The following is an 11,411-nucleotide window of genomic DNA, read 5'->3' as shown; positions in this document are numbered from 1 at the left end:
TGGGCCTCGTCCTCACTCCTGGGCCTCGTCCTCGCTCCTGGGTCCCGGCCTCGCTCCTGGGCCTCGTCCTCACTCCTGGGCCTCGTCCTCACTCCTGGGCCTCATCCTCACTGCTGGGCCTCGACCTCGCTCCTGGGCCTCGTCCTCGCTCCTGGGCCTCGTCCTCGCTCCTGGGCCTCATCCTCGCTCCTGGGCCTCGTCCTCGCTCCTGGGTCCCGTCCTCGCTCCTGGGCCTGGTCCTCGCTCCTGGGTCCCGTCCTCACTCCTGGGCCTCGTCCTCACTCCTGGGCCTCATCCTCACCCCTGGGCCTCATCCTCACTCCTGGGCCTCATCCTCACTCCTGGGCCTCGTCCTTGCTCCTGGGCTTCGTCCTCACTCCTGGGCCTCGTCCTCGCTCCTGGGCCTCGTCCTCACTCCTGGGCCTCATCCTCACTGCTGGGCCTCGACCTCGCTCCTGGGCCTCGTCCTCGCTCCTGGGCCTCGTCCTCACTCCTGGGCCTCGTCCTCACTCCTGAGCCTCGTCCTCGCCCCTGGGCCTCGTCCTCACTGCTGGGCCTCGTCCTCGCTCCTGGGCCTCGTCCTCGCCCCTGGGCCTCGTCCTCACTCCTGGGCCTCATCCTCGCTCCTGGGCCTCATCCTCACCCCTGGGCCTCGTCCTCACCCCTGGGCCTCGTCCTCGCTCCTGGGCCTCGTCCTCGCTCCTGGGTCCCGTCCTCGCTCCTGGGTCCCGACCTCGCTCCTGGGCTCCGTCCTCGCCTCAAACACCCGGTGTAGGCCTGAAGCCCCGAATAAGAGCCCACAGGCCCCATGTTTGCCCCAGTTACACGCCTGGTCAGTGACCGCCCGGGTGAGCGGGGTCACTGGCCGCCATCTTGTGAAGCCTTGATAACCTATGTATTACTCCAGGTCTCCTTTCCCCGACTCCCGCTCTCCCCGATTCCCGCTCTCTCTCCCCAACTCTCGCTCTCCCCGATTCCCGCTCTCCCCAACTCCCGCTCTCTCCCCCCAACTCCCGCTCTCCCCGATTCCTGCTCTTTCCCCGACCCCTGCTCCCGCTCCCCCCGACTCCCGCTCTCTCTCCCCAACTTCCGCTCTCCCCAATTCCCGCTCTCTCTCCCCGACCCCTGCTCCCGCTCTCCCTGACTCCTGCTCTCTCTCCCCGACTCCCGCTCTCCCCAACTCCCACTCTCTCTCCCCAACTCCCGCTCTCCCCGACTCCCGCTCTCTCTCCCCGACCCCTGCTCCCGCTCTCCCCGACTCCCGCTCTCTCTCCCCGACTCCTGCTCCCACTCTCCCCGACTCCTGCTCTCTCTCCCCGACTCCCGCTCTCTCTCCCCGACTCCCGACTCCCGCTCCCACTCTCCCCGCTCCCGCTCTCCCCGACAGGAATTGCTTCACATCCTCCCTGGTCTCCAATCGTCTTGGTTCCCCTGGCCATTGGACCAAGACCTTGCTCTGTCAAGCCCGCGTGGTAGCTGGTGTGCAACAGCCACCCCACGTTAAAAGAATTCACGCACAGGCATCTTTCACCCTTTAAAATATTTTTTAGCACATTAGCTGAAACCGCTTCTGGTCACCTGTTTATTTTTACCCTTCTAATGTAATTCAGGCTTTTGGTTCAGAGCTGAGACGGTGTCAGCGAGAAATAGCTGCAACCTGCCTTCCTCATATGTGGTTTGTTTCACTATCTTAATATTTACAACATTAACCTCTTTTTATTTCAAGGATATTACAAACTCTGGGGAGGGACAAGGGCTGAGGTTGTGAACAATTTCTGAATTGGACCAATTAGAATCAAAACACCTGGCAAACATCTTCTGGAAAACTTCACACATAGAACTTTATTAAATGTCTTCATACGTAAATTGCCCTGGGCATTCCCCACTGATCACTGAACCAGTTCCTCACTCACTCGCCCCCTCAGCTTCTTGCACTCTGTGTCTGTCTCGCCATCTTTCTCTCATGTTCCATGTGTGGTGTGTGGTTTCCGCAGATCACTGCTCAAGGTGCTGAGCTGAGCTGAGCATCTCATTCAAGGAAAAACACGTCAAGAGATTTTTATCTCAAAACCTCCCTCTGCTATTAATTAGTTAGCTAGTTAGTGTCAGGGTGAATTGGCAGAGTCTGACAGCACTTAGTTAGTTAGCTAGTTAGTGTCAGGGTGAATGGGCTGAGGTTGGCAGCACTTAGTTAGTTAGCTACTTAGTGTCAGGGTAAATGGGCTGAGGTTGGCAGCACTTAGTTAGCTAGTTAGTGTCAGGGTGAATGGGCTGAGGTTGGTAGCACTTAGTTAGTTGGCTAGTTAGTGTCAGGGTGAATGGGGCAGAGTCTGTCGGCACTTAGTTAGCTAGTTAGTATCAGGGTGAATGGGCAGAGTCTGACAGCACTTAGTTAGTTAGCTAGTTAGTATCAGGACAAATGGGGCAGGGTCTGTCAGCACTTAGTTAGTTAGCTAATTAATGTCAGGGTGAATGGGCTGAGGTTGGCAGCATTTGTGTTAGGCTGGGGATGAGGTTAGGGTCTGGGTTCACATCAGTCACGTTCAGGAAGTAATATTAAAGGGAGTTTTCTGCGATGTGACTAGGGTGGAACAGTGCTGAGCGTTCCAGCGAGATCACTCACTTCACCAGTTCCAGAGCCTACACCGAGGTTGAAGAAATGGACTTGTTTCTGCTGCTGTCTGTTTGTCTGCTGCTGTTTCGAGGTAAGCTGGTGTAATGTGTCGATATCGCCATGTGGTCTTATATCTCACACACCAGAAGTGAAAGCGAGAACTGTGGAGAATTATCAGATTAAAAAATAGTTTAAGAGGTTATAAAAAGAGACAATGAGTTTATCAAATAACCACAAGATTGTTATAGATGGTTCCTTCATGACTGGAGACTCTTAAATCTGTGTTATAGCAAATTACACACTATATAATCAGTAAAGGTGATTTCACTCATGGAAGAGACCCATTTATAACGACATTAAAACTGTGATTAGGAAATTGTGGACTGTCACATCACACACTGCACTCTTCGCATGTGTATCTGTAGTGTGTGTGTGTGTGTGTATGTAGTATGTATCTTTGTATGTCTATGTACATGTCTGTTCTTGTATGTGCAGGGGGACGGAATTATTTATTGCCGCCATAAGGGACATAATCACAGGATTGTAGCATGAAGAGATGAGTTAAGACAGAATCCGCATGGATAAAATTAAGAAATAGGAAGGGGAATGGTGCAATTCTGGAGCATGACAGGTCACCAGATAATGTGGCTTCCGAGAGATATGTAATAACAGGGCAATAATATTGGGGTGATTTAACTATCCTAGATAGACTGCAGTAAAGGTAATACAGGTGGGCAAAATGAGCAACACTTCTTAGAAAGCACCCAGGAATGCTTCCTGCTTCAGTCTGTTTCTCGTTCAACAAGGGAAGGAGCAATGCTTGATTTAGTTCGTGGAATAAAGTGAGGCAAAGGGCTGGTGCGTGAGTAGAGAACAATTGGGAAATAGCAACCACAACATAGTCAGGGCCAATGTAACAACAGAAAAGGGCAACAAGGAGTTAACGTTCAAGTTAATAGTATGAAAGAAGTCATGAGGAATATAGAAAGTAGATTGAGGATGTGAAAAGGGAGATTGGAAGGGTTAAAGGGGTATATGAAAAATGACCAGCGGACAATATCAAAGGAATTAGTAAGGGTTTTTATAAATATATAAGTAAAAGAACAGTTATAGAGGGTTGGAGCACTGGGGATGGAAGAGTCCGAGAGGATGAAGGGATGGTGGAGATATTAAATTAATATTTTGCATCGTTTTTACAAATGATGGTGGAAGTAAGAATGTCGGTGAATTGTTGCTGATAACGGAGACAAGGGCCTGGTTGAGAACGCGGGCTGGATCAGTCATTGGGATCTGGGCTGTGGAAAGAAGTGAGAGGAGAGACAGCAGAGGCTCTGCTCACAATTGCTCAGTCCATTACTATACAAAATGGTGCCGTGAGACTGGAGAGAGTTTGATGTAACACCCTGTTCAAGGAGGGAGAGAGAGCGATAAATCGGATAATCCAACCGTCCCACTATAAAACAAAAACTGAGGCTTAGCGAATACTTACGAAATATCTTGGCCATTACTTTACTCTTAAGTACAAGTTGCTCCCAGCCCTTGACCAGCCTGTTACCGATGCATATAAAAGCTCTTGCTACTTCTGTCACCATGACGACCAGTCTCCCTGAAAAACTTCCTCATCTCGTTTTTTTGCTTCAGTTCTGTGCTTTTATCTTTCTCTTAATTTTCATGAAGCCTCGCACAGAGGGTCAGCTGCTCGCGTTCTGAGTCAGAAAGCTTTCATTCACAAAGGATTTGCCAAATATTGATGAATTAAAGTAGTCATACATAAAATAGATTCCCTGCTGTTACTGGGGAGAGCTGACCAGAGCAAAGACTGGCAATCAGCAATTAGAAACAGGGAAAACTCAATCATATGGGATGCTGTTGCTCGGTGTTGCTGTAAGATTGACTATCATGTTTGAGGTTTATATATAGAATAACAGGTACCCGGGAGTGAGTTACAGGCTGGAACCTAATCGAGGGGCTCGAGGGGTTTATATATAGAATAATAGGTACCCGGGAGTGAGTTACAGGCTGGAATCTAATCGAGGGATTCGAGGGGTTTATATATAGAATAACAGGTACCCGGGAGTGAGTTACAGGCTGGAACCTAATCGAGGGGTTCAGGGGGTTTATATCTAGAATAACAGGTACCTGGGAGTGAGTTGCAAGCTGGAACCTAATCGAGGGTTTCAGGGGGGGTTTATATAGAATAACAGATACCCGGGAGTGAGTTACAGGCTGGAATCTAATCGAGGGTTTCAGGGGGTTTATATCTAGAATAACAGGTACCTGGGAGTGAGTTGCAAGCTGGAACCTAATCAAGGGGTTCGAGGGGTTTATATATAGAATAACAGGTACCCGGGAGTGAGTTACAGGCTGGAATCTAATCGAGGGGTTCGGGGGGTTTATATATAGAATAACGGATACCCGGGAGTGAGTTGCTGATTGGCTGCCCTGTTCTCTGTGAAGTGTCAAAACTTCAAAACTTAAACACTTATTGAAATGAATACATTAGAGATGGCAGGGCAGGTGATGTGTTACTGCTGCAACATGTGGGAGCTGGTGGACACCATTGAGGTCCACGGCGACCACATTTGCAGTAAGTGTTAGTTGCTTGAAGAACTTCGGCTCCGTGTTGATGAGCTGGAGTCTGAGCTTCAAACACTGCGACACATCAGGGAGGGGGAGAGTTACCTGGACGCTGTGTACCAGGAGGCAGTCACACCCCTTAGATTAATTCATTCAAATTTGGTCCGTGGTCAGGGACAGCTGAGTGTGACTACGAGCGAGGCAGGTATGGGGATCCAGAAGGTAGAGGTGGAGGAGCCTCAGCCCTTGCTCTCGTCCAATAGGTATGAGGTTCTTACTCTCTGTGTGGACGAGAGCAGGGACTGCAGGGAGGATGAGCAAACTGACCACAGGGTACCATGGTACAGGGAGCCATTCAAGAGGGGGGAGCAAAAAAAAATGTGGTAGTGGTAGGGGACAGTATAGTTAGGGGGATATACACTGTTCTCTGCAGCCATGAGCATGCGTCCTGAAGGCTATGTTGCTTACCTGGTGCCAGGGTAAAGGACATCTCCTCCAGGCTGGGGCAGAACTTGGAGTGGGAGGGGGAGGATCCAGTTGTCATGGTCCACGTAGGTACCAACGACATAGGTAGGACAAAGAAAGAGGTTCTGCTGAGAGAGTTTGAGCAGCTAGGGACTAAATTAAAATGCAGAACCACAAAGGTAATAATCTCTGGATTATTACCTGAGCCACGAGCAAATTGGTACAGGGTCAATAGGATCAGGGAGATGAACACGTGGCTCAAAGATTGGTGTGGGAGAAGTGGGTTTTGATTCATGGGGCACTGGCACCAGTACTGGGGAAAGAGAGAGCTGTTCCATTGGGATGGACTACACCTGAACCATGCTGGGACCAGAGTTCTAGAGAATCGAATAACTAGGGGGGTAGATAGGGCTTTAAACTAAATAAGAGCGGGGGAGGGTCCCAGTGGAGAGAAATCTAGAATGCTAAAGAGAAAAGACAAGGAAGCAGTGCAGGAAAGTGATTGGGGTAAGGATAACCAGATAGTGTCAGGAAGGGACAGAGCGTACAAACAAAGGAGTACACGAACAAATAGGGTCCGGGTAAGAAAAAATGGTAATAAGACAAATAGGGCCAAAGTACAAAAAAATGTTAAGATGTCTAAAAATGTTAAAAAGACAAATCTAAAGGCATTGTATCTGAATGCACGAAGCATTCGTAATAAGGTAGACAAATTAACAGCACAAATAGATGTAAACGGATATGATATAATTGCAATTACAGAGACATGGCTGCAGGGTGACTAAGGCTGGGAGCTGAACATCCAAGGATATTCGATATTTAGGAAGGACAGGCAAAAAGGAAAAGGAAGTGGGGTGGCGTTGTTAGTAAAAGATGAAATCAGAACAATAGTGAGAAAAGATTTTGGCTCAGAAAATCAAGATGTAGAATCAGTCTGGGTAGAGCTAAGAAGCACCAAGGGTCAGAAAACATTGGTGGGAGTTGTCTATAGGCCTCCAAACAGTAGTGGTAATGTAGGGGATGGCATCAAACAGGGAATTAGAGATGCATGTAACAAGGGTACTACAGTAATCATGGGAGACTTTAATCTACATATAGACTGGCCAAACCAAATTAGCAATAATACTGTGGAGGATGAATTCCTGGAGTGTGTACAAAATGGTTTTTTAGACCAGTACGTTGAGCCAACTAGGGAACAGGCTATCCTAGATTGGGTATTGTGCAATGAGAAGGGGTTAATTAATAATCTTATTGTGCGGGGTCCTTTAGGGAAGAGTGACCATAACATGATAGAATTATTCATTAAGATGGAAAGTGAAGAAGTCCAATCCGAAACTAGGGTCCTAAATCTAAACAAAGGAAACTACGATGGTATGAGGAGTGAGTTGGCTATGATAAATTGGGGAGCTTCATTAAAAGGCATGACGGTGAATAGGCAATGGCTAACATTTAAAGAACGAATGCATGAATTGCAACAGTTATACATTCCTTTCTGGTGCAAAAACGCAAAAGGAAAAACGGCCCAGCCATGGCTAACAAAAGAAATTAACAATAGTATTAGATCCAAAGAGGAGTCATATAAAGTGGCCAAAAAATGTAGCAAGCCTGAGGAATGGGAGCAGTTTAGAGTTCAGCAAAAAAGGACCAAGAGATTGATTAAGAGGGGAAAAATAGAGTATGAGAGTAAACTTGCAAGGAATATAAAAGTGGACTGTAAAAGCTTCTACAAGTATGTAAAAAGAAAAAGATTAGTGAAGACAAATGTAGGTCCCTTACAGCCAGAAACAGGAGAATTTATAATGGAGCACAAGGAAATGGCCGAGCAATTAAACAAATACTTTGGTTCTGTCTTCACAGAGAGGACATAAATAACTTCCCAGAAAAGTGAGGGAACCAAGGGTCTAGTGAGAAGGAGGAATTAAAGGAAATTAGTATTAGTAAAAAAATAGTGCTGGAGAAATTAATGGGACTGAAAGCTGATAAATCCCCAGGGCCTGATAATCTGCATCCCAGAGTACTAAAAGAGGTAGCCATGGAAATAGTGGATGCATTGGTTGTCATCTTCCAAAATTCTATAGATTATGGAACAGTTCCTGCTGATTGGAGGGTGGCAAATGTAACCCCACTATTTAAAAAAGGAGGGAGAGAGAAAACCGGCAACTACAGACCGGTTAGCCTAACATCAGTAGTAGGGAAAATGCTAGAGTCTGTTATAAAGGATGTGATAACAGGACACTTAGAAAATATCAACGGGATTAGACAAAGTCAACATGGATTTATGAAAGGGAAATCATGTTTGACAAACCTACTGGAGTTTTTTGAGGATGTAACTGGTAGAATAGATAAGGGAGAACCAGTGGATGTGGTGTATTTGGATTTTCAGAAGGCCTATGATAAAGTCCCACATAAGAGGTTAGTGTGCAAAATAAAAGCACATGGGATTGGAGGTAATATACTGGCATAGATTGAAAATTGATTAACAGACAGGAAACAGAGAGTAGGAATAAATGGGTCTTTTTCGGGGTGGCAGGCGGTGACTAGTGGGGTACCGCAGGGATCAGTGCTTGGGCCCCAGCTATTCACAATATATATCAATGATTTGGATGAGGGAACCAAATGTAATATTTCCAAGTTTGCTGACGACACAAAACTAGGTGGGATTGTGAGTTGTGAGGAGGATGCAAAGAGGCTTCAAGGCGATTTAGACAAGTTGAGTGAGTGGACAAATACATGGCAGATGCAGTATAATGTGGATAAATGTGAAGTTCTCCACTTCGGTAGGAAAAACAGAAAGGTAGAGTATTATTTAAATGGTAATACATTGGGAAATGCTGATGTACAAAGGGACCTGGGTGTCCTTGTACACCAGTCACTGAAAGCAAACATGCAGGTGCAGCAAGCAGTTAGGAAGGCAAATGGTATGCTGGCCTTCATTGCAAGAGGATTTGAGTACAGGAGCAAGGATGTCTTACTACAGTTATACAGGGCCTTGGTGAGACCACACCTGGAGTACTGTGTGCAGTTTTGGTCTCCTTACCTAAGAAAGGATATACTTGCCCTAGAGGGAGTGCAGCGAAGGTTCACCAGACTGATTCCTGGGATGGCAGGTCTGTCGTATGAGGAGAGTTGGTTCGACTAGGCTTGTATTCACTAGAGTTTAGAAGAATGAGAGGGGATCTCATTGAAACGTATAAAATTCTGACAGGGCTAGACAGACTGGATGCATGGAGGATGTTTCCCCTGGCTGGGGGGTCTAGAACAAGGGGTCACAGTCTCAGGATACGGGGTAGGACATTTAGGATTGAGATGAGGAGAAATTTCTTCACTCAGAGGGTGGTGAACCTGTGGAATTCTCTACCACAGAAGGCTGTGGAGGCCAAGTCACTGAATATATTTAGGAAGGAGATAGATAGATTTCTAGACACAAAAGGCATCAAGGGGTATGGGGAGAGAACGGGACTATGGTATCGAGATAGAGGATCAGCCATGACCATATTGAATGGCGGAGCAGGCTCGAAGGGCCGAATGGCCTACTTCTGCTCCTATTTTTCTATGTTTCTATGTCTCTTGGTGTTTTGTGATTTTCTCTCTGTTAGGCACTGAGTTGCTCAATTCTGTTCTTGCTGCCGGAGGTTTCTGTTAGTTCAGGTTGTTATTGGTGCTGATGTTTGTTCTGCAGATATTCTCGGCACCCAATGTCTGGAGGATGAGGACAGACTCGGCAACGTGGCCACAGGTAGGAGCAAGCAGAGGCACATTGAATCACAACTAACCAAGTGCTGAGAGTGAAAGCACGCCCAGACTGCGAGCACGGCCAGGATAATACAGGAAGGCCCGTGTGAGTGGTGAGTCGGTGTGAGTGGTGAGTCGGTGTGAGTGGTGAGTCGGTGTGAGGCGTGTGAGTGGTGAGTCGGTGTGAGTGGTGAGTCACAGAATCACAGAAACCCCACAGTGCAGATAGAGGCCATTTCGGCCCATCGAGCCTGCACCGACACATATCCCACCCGATCCCCGTAACCCCTATACCAACACATATCCCATCCTATCCCCGTAACCCCACGTATTTAATCCCCCTAACACTAAGGGTCAATTTATCATAGCCAATCAACCTAACTCGCACATCTTTGGACTGTGGGAGGAAACCGGAGCACCCGGAGGAAACCCACGCAAACACGGGGAGAATGTGCAAACTCCACACAGACAGTCGCCCGAGGCCGGATTCGAACCCGGGTCCCTGGCGCTGTGAGGCAACAGTGCTAACCACTATGCCACCGTGCCACGAGTGGTGAGTCGGTGTGAGTGGTGAGTCGATGTGAGTGGTGAGTCGGTGTGAGTGGTGAGTCGGTGTGAGTGGTGAGTCGGTGTGAGTGGTGAGTCGTGTGAGTGGTGAGTCAGAGCCAGGCGGGAGTGGAAGGCTGGAATGAGCTTTGGTGGTGGTTAATGCTGTAGTCCGTGAGCAGAAAGAGGTGGATTGTGCTCAGAATGGTCCATTAAACAATCCAATGATGCAAGGTTAAGTGCGGGGCTGTAACATATGGAAGTTACTGAGTTCAGCAGAATTGAAAGTGTGAGGGCGCAGAGTGCTCGCGGTTGTTCAAATGCTCGGAGGCGAGGCATTGTGCTGCACAGACCCTGGGCTGTATTGTACTTGGACAGGGGCTGACAGCGAGGCAGACGCATGCTCTAGAATAACGGATACAAGCTGTTTGCTTTTATTTGCTGTGTGCTGGGTTTTCCGCTGATCTGTGTGGTTTGTGGCTCGTGTGATGATCACACGTTAATGAAAATCATGAGTAATACAATTCAACTGCTGAGAAATGCCTGTGAAAAGCTGCAGCTTTGGGGGATGTTCTCAGGCAAGCTCAGGTGCTAACTTTATTCCACTTTTCTTTATTTCTGTCTTGTTATTGAGTGAGGAACCTTTGTTTGAAACACCTCAGATTATTTTAAACTGAGTGATTTATTCCAGGTGGGACAGTTTGTGTACACAGACTCTGCCCTGTCACCATTTCACACGCAGCCTCTACTTTGCTCACCCCCCTCCCAACCCAGCGTTTCCCTCCTGGGAAAGGATTTCTTGTGCTGAAGGTGATAACTGTTGACTTCCAAACTTACTTAATGGTAGAGTGAGGAATATGCCGGGCCTTGAGGTTACAGATTGTGGTGGAATACATTTCTGCTGCTGCTGATGGCCCACAGCGCCTCATGGATGCCCAGTTTTGAGCTGCTAGATCTGTTCTGAATCTATCCCATTTAACACGGTGGTAGTGCCACACAACACAACGGAGGGTGTCCTCAGTGTGAAGACGGGACTTAGTCTCCACAAGGACTGTGCGGTGGTCACTGCTACCAATGTTGTCATGGACAGATGCATCCGCGACAGGTAGATCGGTGAGGATGAGGTCAAGTAGGTTTCTTCCTTGTGTTGGTTCTCTCACTACCTGTCGCAGGCCCAGACTGGCAGTTATGTCCTTCAGGACTTGGCCAGCTCGGTCAGTAGTGGTGCTACTGAGCCACTCTTGGTGATGGACATTGAAGTCCCCCACCCAGAGTACATTCTGTACCCTTGCTACACTCAGTGCTTCTTCCTAGTGCTGTTCAACATGGAGGAGTACTGATTCATCAGCTGAGGGAGGGCAGTAGGTGGTAATCAGCAGGAGGTTTCCTTGCCCGTGCTTGACCTGAAGCCTTGAGACTTCTATAGTAAGGGGAACAGATAGACGTTTCTGTGGCCGTAGACGTGAATCCAGGATGG

At 47.9% G+C, this 11,411-nt stretch overlaps 1 protein-coding gene across 1 annotated transcript in view; it reads left to right on the top strand.

The window, feature by feature from the left end:
• Positions 1-2,659: 2,659 nt before the first annotated feature.
• LOC147107936 (interleukin-12 receptor subunit beta-1-like) overlaps positions 2,660-11,411 on the top strand; it is a 182,232-nt gene continuing 173,480 nt past the window's right edge. The window contains exons 1-2 of the mRNA XM_086005973.1: positions 2,660-2,705; positions 9,336-9,392. Coding sequence (XP_085862099.1) covers positions 2,660-2,705; positions 9,336-9,392 — 103 coding nt within the window. The remainder of the gene's footprint in view (positions 2,706-9,335; positions 9,393-11,411) is intronic.

This window comes from Somniosus microcephalus, chromosome 13 (genome assembly GCF_052327205.1).
Source record: "Somniosus microcephalus isolate GS21.2 chromosome 13, FLI_Smic_1.0, whole genome shotgun sequence".
NCBI lineage: Eukaryota > Metazoa > Chordata > Chondrichthyes > Squaliformes > Somniosidae > Somniosus > Somniosus microcephalus.
This window is presented reverse-complemented; position numbering and strand designations above follow the sequence as displayed.